The sequence below is a fragment of the Solanum dulcamara genome, chromosome 7, assembly GCF_947179165.1.
Source record: "Solanum dulcamara chromosome 7, daSolDulc1.2, whole genome shotgun sequence".
Lineage (NCBI taxonomy): Eukaryota > Viridiplantae > Streptophyta > Magnoliopsida > Solanales > Solanaceae > Solanum > Solanum dulcamara.
Window position 1 is genome coordinate 12,758,907 of NC_077243.1, and position 24,868 is coordinate 12,783,774.

Genomic DNA, 24,868 nt, shown 5'->3' on the forward strand with positions numbered 1-24,868 from the left:
ATAAGATATATATAAGTTAAAAATTATTTATCATATGCATATATTGAATTTTGAATATCCTTAATGAAATTTCTGACTTCCTGATTAGAAATGTGTTTTAGTGATATTATTGAGCATTTAAAAACTAAAAATATATAGTTTCATTTATGTTAGTCGAAGTAAGTGATACTCCTATCTAGCTAGTACTAGTAAGAGTTGATATACTTTTATAGCAATTAATAAGTCTTGTTTATAATGACATAAATAATTTCCCCATTTGGTATATATAAAATTTCAAAAAGAAAAAATATTCTCTTTTTTGGGGCAAATACTAACTAAAAAGTATTTTTTTCAATTTACTTTGATAGTAAAAATTCTCTATACATTTGACAGTGCACATAATTTAAACTCCTTCAATCATCAAACCCAATTATTAGCGGTACTTGAAATTATTGTTCTAAAATTCAGAACTCATAAAATTAAAATCTCTGACTCCGACTACAATGTACATACATATATGGTCATCACATATGTTGTAAGAGTAGTAGAGAGGCAAAACAGGGAAGAAAGAGAGAGAGAATGCAAGGAGACAAATCAAATGACATTTACAGAGAGTGCTTAAGGAACCATGCAGCCAGCCTGGGTAGTTATGCCACTGATGGCTGTGGAGAATTCACACTTGATGACAACAACACTTCCCCCGGAGGCAGCAGCAACTTAAACTGCGCTGCCTGCGGCTGTCACCGTAACTTCCACCGCAAGTTCACTTGTGGTGCTAGTTACAGCAACAACAACAACATTAGCCGCGATGATAAAGAAATCATCGCGGCTGATTATCGCCTGGCCACTACTGAAGAGTCGCCTGCGGTTTCAGAGAGGAGCGGGAAGAAGAGGTTTAGGACGAAGTTTACAACAGATCAGAAGGAGAAAATGCTGGCATTTGCGGAGAAATTGGGGTGGACGTTACAAAGGAAAGATGAGGAAAACGAGACTGACAGATTTTGCAGAGAGATAGGGGTAAGTAGAAAAGTGTTTAAAGTATGGATGCATAATCATAAGAATAATTCTTCCTCTGTATCCAGTACTATTACTGGTAATAATGCATCTTCTCTTACTCAATAAAAGGTCTAATTTAATTTTTACTTCTCAAGGAGTACTATAGTTAAGTTATTAATCCCTTCTTATTGTTTCACTTTTGGTTAATTAAATCCCCTAATATTATCCCATCTTGTATTAATTGCAGCAGTTGAGACATTTTTTTTACCTTGTTCTTTTTTCAATAAGGTGTTGTTTGACCCAAATAATTTTTGAAAAAAATTTGAAAAAAAACTTGAGAACTGTTGTTAGGTCATATAATTTGCTATTACTTGGCAAATATATTTGACAAGCATCCAAAGTTTTCAAGTTCTAGAAAAAATTAAAACTTGGGAGCTTGAGAAGTTTTAAAAATTTAAAAATTATCTCAAACTTTCATATTTTATAAAAATACCCATCATTTATTAATTTCAACTAATATTTATCTATCAACTTACTCCATTAACGTGACCAACCAACGCTGTTAAATAACATCTCTATCACCTCCTTCCAAAAAGAATAGTTTGAGTAGCAAAATTGAGAAAAAAAGAACAATTTCTTTTTAATGCGATTAATTTATTGTTCTTTCACATATTATTACTTTATTGTTGTTGATTATTATCAATTATGTTATAAGGTTTTTTTTATTTTGACAGAACATATTCATCACAAAATGATAATACAAACTTATGAGTATTTTTAATACTTTTTAGAATTTATGAATATAAAATAATATTTTTGAAACAATCACATATTCTTAAAAAAACTTGTAGCCAAACATATGGTGAAACTTCACCCAAAAATAATTTATCAAGAATATTTAGAAATTTGAAATCAACTGCTAGCTAAGAATCAATGAATTATGTTAGGCAGGTAAGGAGTCTAATTATATCTTATTTGACCAACCTTTTTGGAAGCCGAAGATGCTTATCTTTAAAATGAGGGCTTACTGTTTTAGATAGTTGAGACGTTTGGCCAAGTTTTTAGACAAAAAAGGTACCAATTTTTTTAAAATTTTGAATAGTAACAAAATAAATGTCAGCAAAATTCTTTATTTGTTACACTGTAGGTACGCTGTTTTAGATCTACATTATTACATCAGTGGGTAGGAGAATTTCTGAGGCTTCTTATCCCTTTGGCTTTAATGCTCTATGTATGGAGAAACTGTCTCTTGGGTCCACCCATATATTAAACTTGCATTGAACTTATCTGCTCTTTGGGTATATTCACAAATTAAATATTACTATAGTAGTCTCTCTAGCTCGAATTATTTATTATAATTTTAAAAAAATAATTATCTCAAATTATTTGTTATTTTAGAAGTTCAAAAGTACATTAATTATCTCCTTTTCATTTTATTCTTATTAGTAATTGTTTTTGAAAAGTATAAATACCTCATGATGATACATAAATAGTGTATATTCAACAAAGAGTATTCTCAATCTTTTATAACAATACCAATCCAAATAAATAACAATTTCGCAAAACTCAGTTTTTTAATCCAAAGTTTATGAAGTTTTCAGTAGTTATCAATGGACCTTTGTATGGAGTTTACAACTTTGTAATCCTTTCTTACAGACATTTTTAATACTTATTTGTGTATTAATTCCACACATAATTGTCTGTTTATTTTCATAGAAATTGGACCATTGTACCTTGTAGCCCAACTCTTCAATACTCTGCCTCGTCAGGAATTGACAAAACAGGGCAACTGTTACAAACTATTGGCAATTTATAGCCCAATTTTATTTAGCATTAATAGAGCAAAAAAAGGAGTATACAAGTTGGGGAGGGGACATAATTTGGTGGAGGAAAAGGGAGAAAGAAAATGAGGAGAAAAAAAGATAAAGTAAAAGGGGAAAGGGACGAGCACAAAGTGGACATCCACTTTCATAACACTCCCTCTTGGATATTCACGTGTACTGTGCCTCATTAAATTTTTTAGAAGAAACAATATATATAGTTATCCTGAACACCCATAGATCTTGTGTCTCATTAAAACCATACTGGGAAAAATCCAGTGGAAAAAAACCTAGTGAAGGAAAAAGATTACACACATCTGGTAATACGCCGTGAGTGTTGCGTCATTAAAAACCTTACCAGGAAAACTCAATGGAACAAAACCTTAGTCAAGAAAAAAATAGTACAGCGCATATTTTACTCCCCATAATGAAAACTTCATTTGATATTTTGGAGACGGCGCATTCCAACCTTATACCTTAGCTTCTCAAAAGTTGATATTGGTAATGCATTTGTGAATAAATCTGCAAGATTATCACTTGAACGAACTTGTTGTACATCAATATTACCATTCTTCTGTAGATCATGTGTGAAGAATAATTTTTCAAGCCGCTTCTTTTTTTAATGAACTGTGTCATCAATCTCAACCACACACATTCTCTACTTGCTTCATGCATTGCTATTATTTTAGCATGATTTAAAGAAGTAGCAACAATAAATTGTTTTGTAGATCGTCATGATATAGCAGTTCCTTCGTGTGTAAATAGATAGTCTGTCTGAAATTGAACTTTATGTGGGTCTGATAAATAACCTACATCTACATAATCAATAAGGTTTGCACAACTTTTGTTAGTATAAAACAAACCCATATCAATGGTATCCTTTAGATATCACAAAATATGTTTGATACCGTTCTAATGTCTTTGCGCTGGGAATGAACTATACCTTGCCAGTAAATTAACAGAAAATGTTATATCAGGTTTGGTTGCGTTAGCAAGAAACATAAGTGCACCAATAACACTGAGATATGATACTTCAAGACTAAGAAGTTCTTCATTCTCTTCTGGAGGACGAAATGAATCTTTATCCACTTCAAGTGATCGAACAACCATTGGAGTACTTAATGGATGTGATTTGTCCATATAAAATTGCTATAAGATTTTCTCGGTGTAGGAAGATTGGTGGATAAAGACCCCTTTGTTAAATGTTCAATTTGCAAACCTAGACAAAGTTTTGTCTTTCCAAGATCTTTCATCTCGAATTCTTTCTTTAGATATTCAATCGCCTTTTGGACCTCTTCAGAGGTTCCAATGAGATTTATGATATTAACATAAACGACGAGTATAACAAACTCTGATTCCGTTTTCTTAATAAAAACATATGGAAAAATGACATCATTTATATAACCTTCATTTATAAAGTACTCACTAAGGCGATTATACCACATACGCTCTGATTATTTCAGACCATATAATAATCTTTGCAATTTGATTGAGTACATCTCCCGAGACTTAGTACATGCTTTAGGCAATTTTAATCCTTCTGAGATTTTTATATAAATTTCACTATCAAGTGAACCATAAAGGTAAGTTGTAATTACATCCATTAGATGTATTTAAAAAATTTTATGTACAGCTAGACTGATGAGATATCGAAAAATTATTCTATCCATAACAGTTGAATATGTTTCTTCATAGTTTACCCCGGGTCTTTGAGAAAATCCTAGTGCAACAAGGCGTGCCTTGTATCTTAAAATTTTATTCCTCTCATTTTATTTTCGTACAAAAACCCATTTATAACCAAGTAGTTTTACACCTTCAGGGGTTTGGACTACTGGTCCAAAAATCTCATGTTTAGCAAGTGAGTCTAATTCTGATTGATTTGCCTATTGCCATTCTAGCCAATCACATCTACGTCGATATTCTTTGAAGGATTAAGGCTCGAGACTTTCATTATCTTGCATGAGGTTAAGTGCAACATTGTATGCAAAAATATTATCCACTGTAATTTTTGATTTATCTAAATTTATCTCATCACCGGTAGAACTTATTGAAAGTTCCTCATTCACTTGAGTCTCGGATTCACTGATTTCTTCAGGAATATCTGGACTACTCAAATATTGACCTTCTTCAGGAAGTTCTTTTGTAGTATCATCTTTATTATTTCTTACCCTTCTCTTTCTAGGATTTTTATCCTTTGAACCCAATGGTCTACCACGCTTCAGGTGAGTTTGGGATTCAGAAGCTATGGTACTAGTAGATTATCCTTTTAGGACATCAATTCGGATAGAAACATTCACTACAAGAATATATGAGTTAGTTATCCGTTTTGAATCAGTAAATGCATTTGCCATATGATTTCCTATTTTCTGTAAGTGGATGATCTTCTGTACCTCCTTCTCACATGTGCGTATACGTGGATCAAAATGAGATAGTGATGAAACTTTCCATGAAATTTCTCTTTCAGATTCTTTTTTCTCTCCCCCTAATTGCGAAAGAGTTATTTCATCAAACCGATAATCTGCAAATCGAGCAGTAAATAAGTCTCTTGTCAATAGTTCAAGGTATCAAATTATGGAGGGTGAGTCAAACTTAACATATATGTCCAACCTTCGTTGAAGGTCCATCTTTGTACGTTGTGGGGGTGCTACAGGCACGTATACCGCACAACTAAAAATTTGTAGATTGGCTATATTTGACTCATGACCAAATACTAATTGTGACTGAGAGTGTACTATAACTTGTCGGTCAGGGACGAATAAGTGCTGTTGTATGTCAGATAGGATGACCCCAAACAGTAATCGATAATTTTGTTTTTATTAGTAGAGGTCGTGCTATCAATTGTAGGCACTTAATAAATGACTCTTTAAGGCCATTTTGAGTATGAACATGAGCAACATGATGTTCAATTTTTATCCCAATTGATAAGCAATAATCATCAAAAACTTAGGATGTAAATTCTCCAGCATTATCAAGGCGAATAGCCTTAATTGGATAATCTAAGAATTGCACTTTTAATCTTATTATTTGTGCTAACAACTTCGTAAACGTCAGGTTGCGAGATGATAACAGGCACACATGAGACCATCTTGATGATGCATCTATTATGATCATAAAATATCTAAACAATCTACTAAGTGGATAAATAGGTTCACATATATCATCGTGTATACACTCTAAAAAGCCAGGAGATTCAATGCCAACCTTCAGAATTGATGATCTGGCAATTAATTTATCTTGATAACAAGCAGCACATGAAAATTCATCATTTGTAAGAATCTTCAGGCTCTTTAACGGATGTCTAGTTGAATTTTCAAAAATTCATCTCATCATTATTGATCCAAGATGACCTATTCGATCATGCTATAACACAAATGTATTTAGATCAGTAAACTTCTGGTTTATGATCAAATGTGCTTCAATTGCACTATTTTTGCAAAAGAGCGTGATGGAAAGAATTGATCGAGCGAAGAATCACAGTTCTCAGCTATCACATTCAGAAAGATAATATAGGCTAGAAGACAAAGTTGATAATTTTTCCAATATATATTTCTGGCCTAAGATACTCTTGGTTATACCAAGGTATTCAATATTCATTTCATATAGTGTCTCAACATGATATCCATTTTTGCGAATATCTTTAAAACTTAATAAGTTTCTTGGAGATTTAGAAGAGAATAGTGCATCTTCTATAACTATCTTTGTCCCTTTAGGCAAAAATATAGTAGGTCTTCCGGAGCCTTCAATTATTTTCGAATTACCAGAAATTGTAGTAACATTTTCTTTTCTTCTAAGCAAGTTGGAAAAATATTTCTCGTCTTTAAAAATTGCATTAGTTGTTCTACTATCAATTACACAAATATCCTCGTGATTGATCATTGATCCAAACAAAATTTGAGGCATATCCATTTTTTCCTTCAAAAGGAAATAAAGTAAATATTATAATTAAAACATCACTCATTAAATAAATTTTATTTATTTACATGGATTAGAAAAATACAAACATATTATTTAGTATAGACAAATAAAAAAAAATTATTTAAATATTATTAGGCCTATCAATATTCATATTTTATTCTGAAAAATTAATGAAATCAGCTACATTTAGATGCATAGGCTCAATATTATCTTCAGAGATAAAATTTATTTTTAGATTATTTTATGCCCTCTTCAAGGATGCTTGATATAGCTGAACAAGACGTTTTGATGATCGATAGGTTCGTGATCAGTGCCCCATACCTCCATATATATGATATACTGAAATTTTCTTTGGTATAGCTTCTGGCTTTTCACTTTTTTTTTTATATTGCTGATCATTTTTCAGTGCTAGCCGAATATCATGATTATAATTTCTTCTTCGACCACGACCACGACTGGGGCCATGATCTCTTTCTCGTTGGTTATAGTTTAACTTATTCACTTCAGGAAGTGGCAAAAAACCAACATGTCGACTATCATGATTTTTTATTAACAGTTTATTATAGCGTTCAACAATAAGAATGTCAGAAAGTAATTTAAAATATTTTTTAAAACCCTTTTCGCGATTTTGTTGCTGCAGGAGCATATTCGCGGTGGAAAAAATTTAAATATGTTTTTCAAGTTTGTCTTGCTCAGTGATTTCTTCTCCGCTTAAATTTAACTGAGCTATAATTCTAAACAAAGCAGAATTATATTCAGTTATATTTTTGAAATTCATTAATCTCACATTGAGCCAATCATGACGTGCCTGTGAAAAGATGACCAACTTTAGGTGGTCATATCTTTCTTTTAGATTCTTCCACAGTTTAAGGGGGTCTTTTAATGTGAAGTACTGTAATTTTACAATTTAAGGGGGTCTTTTAATGTGCGGTACTGTAATTTTAAACCCTCATTAAGATGGTGGCAGAGAAATATCATAGCTTTGGCACGGTCTTGACTATATGTCGTATTGTCATCTTTGATGGTGTCTGTCAGACCCATCGATTCTAGGTGTATTTCAGCATCTAGTGCCCATGATGAGTAGCATTTTCCAGATACATCAAGAGCAACAAATTCAAATTTAGAGATATTCGACATATTAAGAAAATAAAATTATTACCCTCTTGTTATCTTCTTAAAATAGCTCAAAGTGATGGAGGCTCGTGATGATAACGTGTTATAAAATAAACTAATCTAACAAATTAATAAGAAAGAGAGATAATAAGAGAAAGAGAGAGAGTTTTCAGAATTCTATTATGTTGTTGTGTAACTGCAGTGGCTATTTATAGCCACTGCGAATAAAAGAAGTATACAAGTTGGGGGAGGGGACAAAATTTGTTGGAGTAAAAAGGAGAAAGAAAATGAGGAGAAAAAAAGAAAAAGTAAAAGGGGAAAGGGACGTCCACAAAGTGGACATCCACTTTCATAACAAAAGTTAACTTTTTCAATTTCCTTAAAATTCTCAAACTCAATTTTATTAGGAAAATTTACATAAATATACTACATTAAGAAAATATTTATCATTTATATCAATAATATTTTTTCACTGAACGCTTATAATACATATTAGCGAAAATAATTTATAAAATTCATATAATACAAGTTTTATTCATAGATAATATATTTATCACATACTTTAATATACTTATAATACATTGTGTCAATATCTTACCAAACAAGTATAATATATTTTAAAACACTTATAATATATTTATATTGCATGCATAATTTACTTTTAATGCATGATAGATATATCATAATATTGCTATATATTGATATAAATGATAATGAATAAAAAATATCATTAAAATTAGCAATTATTTATTAAAAAATATTTTTCCTAGTAATTTTTCCATTTTAATATCAGCGTATTTTGAAAAAATATCAATGCAGTTCACAACAATATCAAGATATAAATGACATATTTGATTGTTTTGATTTATCATAGTGAAGAATGTGAGAGTAAAATAATTTTGTCGATTATTCCATGGAAAGGGTGATTATTACAACAAATATTGATTTCAACAGATTCATTTAATTAAATTCAATTTTGTTAGATAATGAATCAATTTTTTTTCTATTGTATAATTGTCGATTGTGTATAGGTAAAGTATTGAGTACTCATTTGATTATTAATTGTATAAATTAGCAGTATATGCATATTCAAATATTCATTAAAATGTGACTGGATATGGAATTGATTGATTTTTATACGAATGTATAAACAATCATGTATACATTGTCAATTGTGTATACAAAATATATTAAGTATTCATTAAATTATTATTTGTATACATTTAAATTTATGGTATCATCTGCAGTATCTATGTATACATGTATACACTAAAATATGTATACATATTCATGTATATATTCACTTAGAGTTTGAATACATTGAGTTGATTGATTTTTGCACAAATACAAGAATAATCATGTGTATAGTTATCAATTTTGTTTGTACAAACTTTCAATTCCACAAATCAAGGACCCCTAGTTTTTTTGACAATGACGATGCAAGTTTTTAGAATGTGGAGTAAATACATGTTATCCGCAATGAGAAAATAACGGTTTGGCATCATCATACATTGAGTGAATTCAAATGTAGATGAGAAAAATCAGGCACAAAAAAGCTAGAACCTAAATTTCCACCCAAAAAGAATTGAAAATCCTAATCCCACAAATAACGAAATTCCTAATTTAATGGGTACGAGAAGTTGCAAAATTACGTATGAAAGAGAAAGTTAAGTAGATAACAATGAATATCCAAATTGTTATATTAGATATGCATAAATAGAACAGATTCAGGAATTGTGCAGAAAATAAATTGTAATATTAGAAATGAAAACACAAAGCAAATTTAGGAATAGAAGAGAAACTAGGAAAGAAAAAAATTGAACTACGCATGATAGATTTAAGAAAGTGAAAAAAGGAAAACCGTTTCTCAAATTTAAAGAGAAAATATCATGCCAAAATAAATATTTAAAAGCATTTTAATTCCAAAAAAAATAAAAGAGGGCTATTTAATGCCAATTTAGTCTAAAGGTTGTTATGCTATGCCAATTTTTCATACCAGATTGATTGTAAAACAGATAATGAAGTCGTAATAGCAAGTCAATATTCTTTACACCAGATTTTGCTTAAACAAGCATATATATACTAAACAATTGGAGTATCAAGAGGGGGAGCTCCTCTGCAATCTTTATCCTCTTATTTGTGCCCCATATATTCCTGTCCTTTCATAATTCACTTTTAACATAAAATTCAGTGTGCCTTCCATTTTTCCTCATCCCAGCAATTTCAACAAATGAGATGGCTCAACATTGTAGTATCTATAATGACACGGTTCTATTCTTAAGAGCAGCAACTACTTAAATAAGATAACAACATCCACATAATTCATAAACATGGAGTTCACGTGACAAGAGAAAAAAAATCACCTCACTGCCAAGGTTATAACTATATATAACGAAGGCATCCAACATCTACCAATCGAAGCTTTAGGAAATAATCACCTTGCAGTTGACCTTCCCATTAATCAGTGCAGCGAAAACCAGAAACATAACATATGAAACAGTTAGACACAGAGTGAAACACATACACACTGTAGCCTGGAAAGAAACCAAGGCAACTAATAAGATATTACCAATGAACTATCTAATTTCTCCTTTTCTTTTACCCTCTGGATGGCAAGGGACTATAACAGTATACACCTGTAGTCCATAAGTTAACATAAAACTGAAAGGAGTCTAGATGCTAGTAAATGCATACGACACATTCGTTTAACAGAACAGAATATTAACTGCCAGCAAGTAGTAGTAACTGAGCGGCCATCACAAAACACACAGTGGCTAAGAGAATCTTAAGCCATCACTTGGCAAGCATCATACGGACAAACTCCTCATAATTAACTTGCCCATCGCCATCAATATCTGCCTCTCGGATCATCTCATCCACCTCTTCATCAGTCAGCTTCTCTCCAAGGTTTGTCATTACATGACGAAGCTGAAATGTAAAATGTAGACACATAAGATGCAGCAATTGGCAGTCCATAATACTGACTCTCAAAAAAACTACTAGCATGTTCAATAACATTTCCCACATAATTACTTGCAAAAATAAGAAAAGTACCTCAGCTGCAGAAATAAAGCCATTCTGATCTTTATCAAAAACCTTGAATGCTTCTTTAAGTTCCTCCTCAGAATCAGTGTCCTTCACAAGAATAGTCCAAATCATGTACATTTTTAAATCATGTAAAAAAAATCCCAAGTTTATTTAAGCATTACACTACTAGATTTGACAATTAATAATATTTGACAAGCAATGAAGAAAGCATATTTCTGTCCTACTTGGCATGATTATATAAGATCCAAAGGGCAATAACACAATGCTAAAAGAACAAAAGGAAGAATAAACAAATCATTGATCCCTTGACAATTATATTATCTCATTATGTAACTTAGATGTTTACAGTCCTCTGCATGTAAACAACTTTTCCTATAAGAAAGATTAGTCTCATCAGTGCATGCAGAACTTAGAGCAGGGTTTTTCATGAACGGTTTGAAAGAATCTAGGAACTATCCAGACCATTATATACTCAATATCTGATCCAAAGATCACTTGACACAAAAGTCATCCACAATATTTCAAAGTTGAAATACGACAAGTTATCGAGTTGATATCTGACAATTACAAACATATGAAGTTGGATCACAACACGACAGTCCATAATCACAGAAACATGGACTAAAATATGAACACGGAATTGTTATATGCATCATGAGCCAATCACAACTTAAAGAGACAGAAAAGAATTTGGATCACGACAGGAAAGTTGCCGTCCACCCTAGTCAAATAAGTCAAAATTGTCCTTGAAATCAATTTTCAAGGAGGAGGCATCTAAATAATGGTTGAGGAAACCAGAAGTGAAACAACATTTCAAATATCTCAATAAGGCCAAATAAGAAAGACTAATATAACATTAAAATAGCTAGTAGTCCAGTCCTATACCTTCATCTTACGTGCCATCAGATTTAAGAACTCTGGAAAATCAATGGTTCCATTCTGATCAGCATCAACTTCACTGATCATATCCTGTAGTTCAGCTTCAGTGGGATTCTGACCAAGTGATCTCATCACTGTTCCCAACTCCTTGGTAGTAATACAGCCTATAGAAGCAAATGTCAGATCACAACTAGAACTTTTGATTCTGCTCATTGAATAGTAACAATAGAGAGTACTCTCTGGGAGAATATAAAATGAAGAATCTCCAAAGGGACTTTTAGGAGCAACCAGATGCAATTACATTGAGAAACTAAAAGTGAAAACACAATGCAAGGGTGACATATCAAAAAGCTTCCTCCCAGAAGCAACTCCTTTTTGTATATAAAATAAGAAAAAAAACAGGGAAGTAATGAAGAAGAACACTCTATCCAGTCATAACAGATCACATTAGCTTTCACCTTTTATGGATTTGAAACAACTCCAACAACAACATACCCGGTGTAATCTCACAAGTGAGGTCGGGAGAGGGTAGGATCTAGGCAGACCTTACTCCTACCTTTGTGGGTTAGAGAGGCTGATTCCAATAGAGCCTTGGGTCAATTTGAAACAACTCCAAATACCAAAAATTAGGATTTAAGCAGAACCTAGTCAGCTATCAACAACAACCCAATGTAATTCAACAATTGGAGTCTGGAGAGGGTGGGGTGTCGCAGACCTTACTTTGTTGGGGTAGAGAGGTGGTTTCCGATAGACCCTCGGCTAGTGGTGGAGCCAAGATTTTCTACTATATATACTTTAAGATAATTTTAACCATGTATAAACAATGTAATTTCCCGTCAAATAGGTTCGGATGAACCCCCTAGGCCCTTACTAGCTCCGCCCCTACCCTCGGCTCAATAAAAAGAGAATGCAACCACGCCATGGTTGCAAAATCACCAGTTGCATGCAAAAGAGAGAGCTTCAATTGCAGGCCATTCTGGGATTTGCCAGGCCAAGATACAAGTTGAATAGTCTTCAATGCCCCATTTTATTAACCAAAGAGTGACATTATTATCATCATCACTAAGATATATGGATTCATTTTCTACTTTTGAGTATTTCATGAACAAGGGCTGTTGGTTTAGTGGCTACAGAAAATCACTGGCAGAACAGAGAAGGTCAATCACTCTTAAAAGAAAATCCCTTCTCTCTATTAACCTCATTTCTCTTTCTGGGTGACTTCTTTTAGGAATTCTTGGCTCTCAGCTGAAAATTTCACAACTATTCTCTCCTCATAAGGATATAATGGTAACCAACACGGATAATATTTTAAAATGGCTTAATAACTAGGCACTTCAATAAATTGTGCCAAGTAAAAACGGACATCCATAAATTCAAGATGCAATCAACAATCAACTGAATGCCATCACGCAAACTTCAAATTAAATAGAGTTTAAGTGTGATAGATATTGCCAAATGTGAGACAAAATTTTCATATGCATCACATTAGGCACTTCCGTCATCACAGTACCATACCTTCAGTAAAAAATAAAAGTTAGTTCCGTTAATGACAACTCGACAAAAAAAAATTAAAACAAATTGGCTCGTCCTCCCAAAAAGTATTCGATATTTCCTATGAGCAGATGAACGAAATTGCAAGATGGAGATGATTACCTCTAGTCTTACAACTTCTTCAACCACTGATCCTACATACCTAGTCTTTAGTCTTACAAGCATTCTCTGTTCTTCTACTTTTTTTCATCCCTCAATTTTATCAGAACAGCAAAATCAAAGAACTAAACGGTGTAATTTAGGTTTTCAGTATTGATCTCTTGAACATTTAAGTACTAAATAAATTGCGTAAAAAGTAAGTCAACCAAATAAAAAGCTTAGATCTACTCCAAAACCACAAAATCAGATGCAATGGCATAAACAACATTTCCATCTCAAAAAAATTGCAAAAAAAAAAAAACATACACACACACACACTACAACACTGTAAGATCAAAAAAAGTGAACAGAAAACAATTATTTTACCATCGCCGTCCTTGTCAAAAAGACTAAAAGCCTCCTTGAACTCAGCGATCTGCTCCTCCGTCAGCTGCTCTGCCATTTTTTCTCTGTTTTTTTAAACAATTTATGCGATTCGAACCCTATGCGCAAGTTTTTTTGCTTTTGATATGGTTTATACACTTAAGACGATATTTAAAGAAGGGGAAAAGGAGTAAAAATATCTTGACTCGCCGATAAAAGAGGGCTCCTCGAAATATTGTGGAAATATCATACGGTAAATATTCCACACAAATGGGCCCTGAATTCGAGGACGCGTTACTTTTTTCTCTTTCTGTTTTTGAAAATTTGAAGACTTCACTAAAATCCGGCTAAAAAATTAAAAATGAGAAGTATTGAAAATATTTGTGAATATGGCGTAAATTATTAAATTTTGTTCTCACATTATTAATATGCTTAAAAACTTTTTTTTATTTGATTAACTAAATTTAGATACACAAATTAGTATTTAGAAATTTCATGTATTAGTACTTAAAATTATGTAATGTATTTTGTATTGTCATTCCTAAGAAAAAAACTCAAATTAGTACCTGAAAAATTTATTTATTCCTAAAAAAATCAGTTATTTAAAATTGGAAATGAATTATTTAATTTTGATATTTTCAAGTGTTATTCCATTAAAATTAAGGGCAAATTTATACCAAAGTATAATGAGATGAGTATATGTTAACCAAAAATATAACAAAAGGGTATATTTAGTCCAAAAATATAACGAGGGATATATTTAAATTATTTATAATAGTACAGTGGTATATTTGACCCTTCTCCGTACCTAAAATGTCAAATTATAGAGAAGTTTTTAATGGTAAGATTTTCTTTTTTAGTAAATTGGAGTATTCTTTTTTTTTTAAAGAAAATGTAATTAATCATGTCATATTTGAAATTTACTAACTCATAATTTAAATTCACATCTTATAAGGTGCGTTAGTAAAAGATGGTATCCAAAAAAAAAATTCATTCGTAATTCATACTTCAATAAAGAATAAAGAAATTTCATCAATCACGTCAAATTAAAATTGATGAGTCGTAGTAGATTCCTATGTTATATCATTAGATATAAATTTTTGTGTTTATTCACACTTTGTCATTTTATTGGAGCGTAAAACAAATTTGAATATCATACTATTTCATGCTTATAAAATTTTATTTGATTGTATTGTCAAATTCTCTACGACAATATTGTTAGTTTCAATATTTTTATTTTTATAGAGGATGCATTGTTGATTCCAAAAGTTTTTGATTACTATAGCGACTGGTTATTATACTTATAACATGATTTGATATTTAAATAATATTTGATTGTTATAATAGACATTTTAATGTCAAATTCTAAGCTTAATCACACTTTATATAAAATAGTAATTTTTTTTAATGATGGTGATAATATATTATTTATATAATATTTTTTGACATAAATAGCGTAATAAAATATCAAATATTTGATCAAAATCTCTAGATATATTATTATTAAGGATCTTAGCGATATTATTTTTATGAAAATGATTACTTATCATATTATAACCTAAAAGAAAAGTTGTTATAGTCTTATAGAGGGGTGAGCGTACGATTATATAGATAATTATTGTTATTATAGGTAAAAAAAATATTATATACGGTGAACTATAAGATAACAATCTGTTTAATCAATTTTGAGAAAAATTTAATTATTATAATGAGATGTTAAATAAAGATATTATTACGGAAAATTGTGTATGTATTTTATGATACAATATTAGTTGTGATTCAAACGTTGAGAACTTTATTTACATTTACGATATGATTTACGGAAATTACATTGAAATGGCACGCACGTTCTAAACATTATAAAACTATTTAAAATAGACTTTAAGTTAAAAAATATAAGTATTTAATTTGAAGAAATCTTAGTGGGACCTTTTCAATAAAATGAACCATGGGGTGGTCCCACTACTTTTCCCATGAAACATAGTACAAATACGAGTCTTTGTTTCCTTCATATTTCCATTCAATTACGCAGCACCAAATGAATCATCAAACTTTAGAGAAATTTGGCTTCTAACTTGTTCTTAATTTTTGTTTTGGAATTTTATTCCTTCAACCTCATTTCTTATGTACTATTTAAACATAAAATAAATTTTTTTATAATTTAATTATTTTTGTTTATGCTTTTCAACTGCAGCTTTACACTTTAAAAATCGATTAATTATCGTAAAAAAAATTAGTTAAAAATTGACAAACGAACGTCGATTTTTTAAAATCTATTTTATAGTTTCTGTTCATTTTTACATGTATAATAACGGATAAGGTTTTGTTCATTGTTAATAACGCTATAGACTCCATTGGGTTGTCAATGATTTTCTTAAAAAAAACATCGATAGTCTTAAAGAAAATTGACGCACTTTCATTGGTTATTTTTCATGTAAAAAAGAGCAGAAACTAAAAAAATATTATTATTTTTTTAAAAAAAAAATAGATGTTCGTCTGTCAATTTTCATTTCTTTTACGAAATAATGCACGTCGGTTGATTTTTAAAGTGTAAAATTATAGTTAAAAATCATTTATCAAAATAATTGAATCATAAAAAATAATATTTTATATTTAAATGATACATAAAATAAAAAAAAAATTTAAGATTTAAAATAAAACAAGATTGAAATAAAATGTCAAATTAAAAATTAAGAACAAGTTAAAGAGATTGTCTATATACTTGACCGAGAAATTTCGATTCATTTCCTTTTCTTACCCTCTTTTCCTTTTTCTTATTCTCTTTTTCTTTTTCACTTTTGTTTTGTACTCGTTTGTCTCGTCTCTTGTTCACTCTTTGGGTTTCTCTCTACCTCATAAGTGGTGGAGACAAAACTTAAATTTCTAATCTCTAAAATAATCATATCATGTGTTAGTAATTAAGTTTTGAAATTAATTTTAATATATACTTAATGAAATTTTTAATCTACCCTAGTGATTAGAATGTAGAAGGGATGCACCCAAGATTTTTGTGATTTGAAAAAATTTATTGGTTACCAGTCTCCAGTTTCTATCCAATTTAATGATTTGTGAGTTGTGTCACTTTTTCATATTGCCAATTAAAATGCGTGATCAAATACTTTCAATAAGTAATAATTTTAAAAGAGCATAAGAGTTAAATTTGCCTTGAACTCTATGAAATAAAAAGGTTTTGTTCTTTGTTCATAGTTGGAGTCAATTATGTTCTTGCCGTCATTAGTTGAGATTAAATTTGCTCCTGAATTACATGGAAATGAACAAATTTTTCCTTATTCTTAGATGATTTTAAATGGAGATTAACTTTAAACCTTTTCACATAGTTTAGAGATAAATTTAACTATTTTGCATAGTTCAACGATCTGCAATGTTTCACAACTATTTTAGAATCAAAGTCAAATATATATTACTGACGTTTCTTTCTTGAACTTTTAAGCAAAAATGAGAAATGTGGAAGCTAAAATAGACAGACGCACAAACTTGTGAGAGTAGAAAGTGATATAGTAGCAATCAATATATAGTTTAGACTTTTACTTCTTTTGTAGTAAGGCATGAAGTGAAAATGTCATTTTTTTGGTTAGGATCAAAGTCGTAACTATCATCCAATCCAAATTATAACTGATAATAAATATATAACTTTTTGTCTTCAAATGAAATTATATATTTTATTTTTAAAAAAATTAAATTAAATTAACATCTCTCGCTGGAATCACTTATTTTTGAAAATGAAATTAAGAAGATCTTTATTAATTTCAAAAGAGATGACCAAAGAGTTTTTCAAAATTCAAATATCTAAGGGTTCAACTGACACTTTAAAGAGAATGCTTTAAGCACTTAAAAATATTCACAAATATATGATTAACCGACGAATACTTTTACTTTGGCTAATATAATTAATTTGAATTACTTGCTGAATTTTATACAAAAGAAATGATAAGCAAAAGAAAAAAGTTCATTTTGAGTTTTTTTTTGAAGGATGGTGGAATGATCTTTTTACTAATACTAAATAATATTTTGATTCTATTGAACTTATAAAATGAAGTATTTCTATCATGTGGCAAATTTGGAAGGCTAGAAATTCGAAAAGTTTGATATTGTAAATAAGGCTCTGTTTGATTTTTATGAATATGAAAATAATTTGCTTCCTACATTTTCTCTTACAGATACACTTTGTAATTATGACAGAAATATAACTGTGGCACAAGATGATATTGTTTTATTTGTAGATGCTAGTGTACATAAGGAGAATAAGACGACAAGCATTGGTGTGGCGGTTATGGATAACTGTGGTAACCTGCTTCAGGACTTTGGTACCCCAATTCATTATGTTGGAAAAACCATCATTGCTGAAGCAATTACAATTCATATGGCGCTGGAGAATGCAAGGGAAAAGAGTTGAAAAATGTGCAAGTCTTATCAGATGCAAAAAATGTGGTGGATATAATACTTCAAAGAACTATAGTTTCACGGGAGATAGAGACTACTTGCGAAGATATTTGGAAACTTATGAGGATCTTTGAAGAGGTCAACGTGGTGCATATTCCAAGATCTTGGAATATAGTAGCACATAACTTAACAAAATTTTCTATTTCGCTATTACATAAAGTGGTTTGCCTTTCTACTTTTTCTAGATAGATCGTAAATGATGCTATCGCATCTTTTAACTCTTTGAACTACTTTGCACAGTAATATAACTAGTTTGTTGGTTGTCAAAAAAAAAAAAGTTAACTAGATTTAGAAGAATTCGGAGATAGACTATTTTGGATTTTGACCCATTTATGCTCCAAATTAGTGTGTTTCAAGCCTTTCGGTTTTATATTAGCTTTCCTTTCTCTTCAATGAGGCTGACTCGATATGGAGTTGGGCTCTGGCCCAATACGAAATGCTGAGGAGGACTTGAGTCCAGCAGACTAATAAAACATTGAGGAAATTTTCGAAACAACAATATTTTAGTATTTAATAAGATTCTCTAACTACAATTTAATATTTATTGAAAATGGCAATGATTTGACTTGCTATTTCAACACTTTTTTTATTTTTATTTATTTTTTACTTAATAGAATACCGGTAATTAAAAACAGATTGAAGAAAATTATGGGAGAGTATCTTTCAAATATGGTAAATGTTAATTACGTTACTTATTAAGAGATCCAAATAGGTGAATTCAATTATCACTTTTCTTTTTTCCTCCATTAAGGAGCTTCATTCTTCTTCCTCATCCTTTATTAACGATCTTCAATTCTTTTGTAAATGCAATTCGTTTGTTAAAATTTGTGGCTACAAAAAGAAGATCGATCCGAAAAACACAACAAACATGCTTAAAGAAAATGAATATAACTTGAGAAATGATATATAAAACAAAAAGATGGTCTATGATAAAAAATTGGATCATAGTTCAGAAAAGATACAAAAATGAAATGAAATACAAAGCACGTTGAATAGAATACAGATCTACTAGCCTATAAAATATTCAGAAAGGATACAAAAAATGCAATGAAATACAAATCGGGTAGAATGAAATACAGATCTACTTGTTTATAAATATTTAAAAATGATACAAAAAATGTAATAAAATACAAATCATGTAGAATGAAATACAAATCTACTTGTCTAAAATATTCAGAAATGATATAAAAATGCAATGAAATACAATTTGCATGAAAAATATACAATACTAAATGATAAATACAAAATAAATGATAAATAAAGGATATCATTTTCTGTTAAATTATAAATATAATTAAAGGATACAATTACTATTAACAAAAATACAGATTTAAAAGAAATCAAATTACTATAACTAATTAAATGACATAAGTAGAAATTGAAAAAAATAATTAGAGAGAGAATAGGAAATGGAGAAAGAAATGTGACCATTAAGAAGTGGTCACTTTACAATTTATTTATTTTTTTAATCTAAAAACGTGTGCATAACAAGTTGAGAAAAATAGAAACTAAATAGGGATACTATTAATTTGCTATAGAACCATAATATAGCTATTATTGATAACTTTTTTAAAATGTAGTCCTTTTCAATAAATAAGTTGAGAATTTTGACTAGTTCATTAATTTTTCCTAAAAGATTTCATATCTCAAACAAGAAAAAAATTAGCAGGCAATCACAGCAAGATCTGGAAAAATAAATATAGAAGTAAAAATAATTTGTAACTCATTTGTATTGATTAAATAATTTCAAACAAGGCTTTAAATAAACAAAGTAAATGAAGTAGATCTAGGATTTAAAGCAAGTGAAGTAGATCTGGGATAATGACTGATAGATTCAACTACGCTTCAATCTTTGGTATGTTAAGCTAGGAAAAATTACTTGATTGAGTGCTTTTTAAAAATTAATTACTGATTTTAGCGATATTTTTTATTTATTATCATTTATAGCAATGCATAGTAATATTATAATTAATCTACACTTGTATTAAAAGTGAATTATGCATACAATATAAATGTATTATAAGTGCTTTAAAATATATATTATGTTTGTATAGTAAGAAACTGACATAATGTATTATAAGTCTATTAAAATATGTAATAAATGTATTATCCATCTATAAAACTTGCATTATATATATTTTATAAATAGTTCTCTGCAATATGTATTAAAATTGAATTATAAATGTATTATAAGTGTTCAGTGAATTTTTTTTTATTGCTATAAATGATAAATATTTTCTTAATATTGTATATTTATGTAAGTTTCCCTTAAGCCTATATATGAAATTAGTCAAGGCCCATGTTGTATTATTTGTATTGTAGGTTTAGCCGACAGATATTACGTAGTATGATTGTTGGCATAATTTAGCTATGTTGAGTAAATTATACAACAACAACAACAACAACAACAACCCAGTGAAATCCCACAACGTGGGGTCTGAGGAGGGTAGAGTGTACGCAGACCTTACTCCTACCAAGGTAGGACGGCTGTTTCCGAGAGACCCTCGGCTCAAAAAAGGCATAAAAGGGGGTCAGATAAGGTTAAGAAATTCAAAGCGCTATAGGAAAATAAATAACGAAGGTATCACAGATAAAATAGAGTAATCAAAAGTACTGAAAGCAATAAATAGTAACAGAAATAGCAGAAATGAGAGTACAAGGAATTGTAATGTGCTAGTGCGCCTATGAATAGGGAAGAATAACGAGACTATGTACTAGCCTTCTACCCTAATGTGGGTCCTCCACAGCCTCCTATCTAAGGTCATGTCCTCGGTAAGCTGTAACTGAGCCATGTCCTGTCTAATCACCTCTCCCCAATACTTCTTCGGCCTACCCCTACCTCTTCTGTAACCATCCATGGCCAACCTCTCACACCTCCTCACTGGGTCATCTGTGTCTCTCCTCTTCACATGCCCAAACCATCTCAGTCGCATTTCCCGCATCTTGTCTTCCACCGAGGCCACTCCTACCTTGTCCCGAATAGCCTCATTTCTAATCTTGTCGCTCCTGGTGTGACCACACATCCATCTCAACATTCTCATCTCGGTAACTTTCATCTTTTGAATGTGAGAGATCTTAACTGGCCAACACTCTGCCCCATACAACATAGCCGGTCTAACCACCACTTTGTAGAACTTGCCCTTAAGTTGTGGTGGCACCTTCTTGTCGCATAACACTCCGGAAGCGAGCCTCCATTTCATCCACGCTGCCCCAATACGATGTGTGACATCATCGTAAATTATAAGTTGTATAAATGTATTACCTATTCGTTAGTTGATATTCAACTCTATCAGAAAATATCGACAAAAGGCTACATAAATAGCTTCTTTTTTTTCCAAATAGAATAGGATTAAAATTCAAAGTCTTATTCTTTTTAATTAAATAATTACTATTTTTTTAAAAAAAAAATACTTTACTCTGTCAAGTTACCAAGAAGGAAGTAACAACCATCCAAATTAAGTGTAAGAGAGTTCTATCAAGTATGAAAATTATTCCAAAAAATATATATTGAGAATCTGAAAATTGACGGACGTTAGCTAAAGCTATTTAGTAAAAATTTATTGCATCTATTAGATTTAATTTTGCTGATGTGGCATGATTTAAGGAATGCGCAGAAGGATGTCGGATATAGTGTATGGGGAATGAGTTTTTTAACTTTAATTTCAGGGAATGAACCTGATTAATTCGGAGGAATAAATTCTTGATTAATTTTATTTTTTAGAGAATGAACCTAATTAATTCCGGAGAATGAATATTTGACTAATTTTAATTTTTTAAAAATAAACCTGGTTAATTTGGGGGAATGAATCTCTAATTAACTTTCATTTTAAGGAATGAACTTGATCAATTCGGGAGAATAAATCTAATAAATTTAATTTAGGAGTGAACTTGATTAATTCAAGGGAATAGATTTTTGACTTTGCATTACCACCCAACAATGGATTATGGATAATACTGGGCATTTTTGAATATTAGTTAAACTATTAAATAGTAGTGAGGGTAAAAAGATAATTTTAAAGTGCAAATTCTCCTTTTAAATATGGAAAATAGGAAGAAGAAAAAAACCCTAACTTATAAACATCACCTTACCTCTTAAACACTGACACACACAATTTAAAATTGGAATAGGAAAAAACCTAAATTATAAACATTGAATTTATGAAATTCTCCGTAAAATCTCCATAAACAGTAGTATAGCAGCCAGTCATTGTGAGCTGAGTACTTTACCTGTTAAGTTTAGTGTTTTAGCCATATCCAAGGGTCTAATTCTCCTCGACTTTTATAAATTTATGCATTATTGTGTTTTCAATCCTATAACTGGGGCGCACCAATTGATACGATACCCAGATAGTGAAAAATATTGTTATTGGCTTCACTGTTGACTACCCTAATTCAGATCAATATATGTTGGCAACAGTCAAGCTGATTGACGAAGGTTATACATTTCTTGTTTTTTCATCAATTGGATCTGGTGTGTGGCGCGAATTCCAGTTGGGAGAAAATAATCCATACCTCTTTGTGAAGCAAGTTAGACCTGTTTACGTCCACGATTCCTTCCATTGGCTCAGAGGGGATTATGGTGGTGGCATTCTAGCTTTTCATACAAAGAAAATAGTGGCCATATTTATTGACCTCCATGAGCTCATCAATATCAACTATAATAATTTCATGTGCAGGAATGTCCTGGGCCACATGATCCTGATTCTGAGATGAAGAGGTATAAAATAACTCCTGCTTTGGAGAATGATGGCTTTGGTACATTTCCTTATAAATTCTATACCTTCGCACCAACATTTGCCAGTGTTCATACGATGCTCTCACACACTGTTCACCCTAAACATCTATCATCTATCACTGCAACGTTAGATGAGCTCAAAAGATTTATTACAAACAGCAGCGGTTAATTAGTTTGCTTCAATTCAATTTTATTTGTATCTTTATTTATTACTTCTTTCTATGTCCTAAATGAGACTGAATTACTGATTCTTAGTAGCAGTACGCTGTACGGTATGTGTTGGGTTTTAAACGTGTGAGTGGAAAATGAAAGGTCGTGACATTTACGAAAGGTTGTGCCTTTTTCAAATGTCCGTGACCGTTTCGAAAGGCTGTGACTTTTTGAAAGGTTGTGACCTTATCTGTTCACACTACCATTTATTGTCTATAAATAAATGATCTTTCTCTCATTTTTAAACATTGAATTTCTCTCTCTTCTGCATATATTTTCTTACAAACAAAATTGAGTCTTTGTGTGATTTTGTTGCTGGTTTTTGAGTTCGCTGAAATTATTCTTGGGAGGAAATAATTCATAACATCGGGTACAGTGAGGGGATTAAATTCCTTAAGGCGGACACTTCGATCGGTTAATTCAATAAAATGGGAATTAGCACTCGATTTCGTTGGCACCATGCAATTGAACCAATCCCTTCCCTTTTCTAAAATGCCCGAGTGGTCTGCTCAGCAAACTCTTTGAAGACTTTTTCCAAAGTCTTTAGCAAAAAAAGCAAAAACAGTATGAAAGTTAATGATTTTGGTTTAATTATTGGCAACTGCAATCTGTCCCGTTTTTGTTTTTGTATGTTTGTTTTAGAAAAAAGTAGACCAATTAATGTTTTCTTCTAATAAAAGGTAGAACTATATAATATTTCAAAAACTCAACAAGTTGAAAAGATGAATACTACATTATATGCTAAAGCAGCAGATAAATTAATATATATACCTTAATTACTTGTTTTAAAGTTGTGAAAACTGTTTAAGAAGAACTAGAAAAGGAGAAATTGAAAGGCACGAAATGTTTCCGGACTTAATGTTTCTCATAGTTTGATTAGTTTCAAATTTGGTTCGGAAGTGTACTTATTATATTTTGGATCGGAGCTGTCCAATCTGGGATTGCCACTCATCTGCGGTAAAAAATGCTATGATCATGCCTGGGTAAGGTCTGCATACACTCTTCCCTTTCAAAACGCGAATGCAAGATTAAACTGAATTGTATATAACATTCGATTTCTTTCCTTATTAAAGTTCGTATTAGTCAACTAGATTCACATAAAATGAATGGAACAATAAATATTTCGATTGTGTGATAAAAATTGTTCATGCCTCTTTTTCCTTCACAGAAAAATTTAAAAGAAAGAAAGAGTTTTGCTTCATTTCGTTGTTCTCCACCTTTACCCTGTTGGGTTTAATTGATAGGTTGAATGGGAAATTGAGGGAAAAAGAAGTGGAGAGGAAATGATATGTTCTCTCTTATTTTATTAAATAAGCTTTGGTCCCACATAGGTGGTGGAAATGAAAAGTCTCCTATTTAAAAATAGAAGCACTCCTTCATGTTGCTAAAGGGTCAAGAAGAGGGTCTCCCCTCGCGCCGTCGTCGTCGTCGCTCGCTCGGCTCGGCTTCGGCTTCGGCTTCGGCTTCGGCTTCGGATTTGGTCAATTGATAATCTTTTTGGACCAAATTTTCTTTAAATTTTTTAATTAATTAATATTATTTATTTAATTAATTAATTAAGTGGAAAAAAAAATCCTGATCCGCGACCCGCGACCCGCGACCCGTTTCTTCCCGGATTAATTTAAAATTTCCCTCCGTTTTTTTTTCAACGGATTTTTGAATGGTTTGCAACTTTCGCTCGCTCGGCTCGGCTCGGCTT

At 31.1% G+C, this 24,868-nt stretch overlaps 2 protein-coding genes across 2 annotated transcripts; one reads left to right on the top strand and one right to left on the bottom strand.

The window, feature by feature from the left end:
• The first annotated feature begins 414 nt into the window (after positions 1–414).
• On the top strand, positions 415–1,124 carry LOC129895942 (zinc-finger homeodomain protein 9-like). The gene has a single exon (XM_055971732.1). The coding sequence runs from the start codon at positions 559–561 to the stop codon at positions 1,099–1,101; it is 543 nt and encodes a 180-aa protein (XP_055827707.1). The 5' UTR covers positions 415–558; the 3' UTR covers positions 1,102–1,124.
• Positions 1,125–10,245: 9,121 nt separating this feature from the next.
• On the bottom strand, positions 10,246–13,970 carry LOC129893960 (calmodulin). The gene is made up of 4 exons (XM_055969417.1): positions 13,767–13,970; positions 11,757–11,914; positions 10,878–10,958; positions 10,246–10,751 (listed from the first exon to the last, which is right to left on the bottom strand). The coding sequence occupies exons 1-4, from the start codon at positions 13,840–13,842 to the stop codon at positions 10,617–10,619; spliced, it is 450 nt and encodes a 149-aa protein (XP_055825392.1). The 5' UTR covers positions 13,843–13,970; the 3' UTR covers positions 10,246–10,616.
• Positions 13,971–24,868: the final 10,898 nt, after the last annotated feature.

Bases quoted from the DNA above. Each gene is read 5' to 3' on its own strand.
- LOC129895942 (XM_055971732.1), top strand. From the start codon at position 559: ATGCAAGGAGACAAATCAAATGACATTTACAGAGAGTGCTTAAGGAAC.
- LOC129893960 (XM_055969417.1), bottom strand. From the start codon at position 13,842: ATGGCAGAGCAGCTGACGGAGGAGCAGATCGCTGAGTTCAAGGAGGCT. The intron at 10,959-11,756 runs GTATAGGACTGG...ATTCTTGTGAAG, and splicing joins TGATGGCACGTAAGATGAAG to GACACTGATTCTGAGGAGGA. The intron at 10,752-10,877 runs GTACTTTTCTTA...TTTACATTTCAG, and splicing joins GCTTTATTTCTGCAGCTGAG to CTTCGTCATGTAATGACAAA.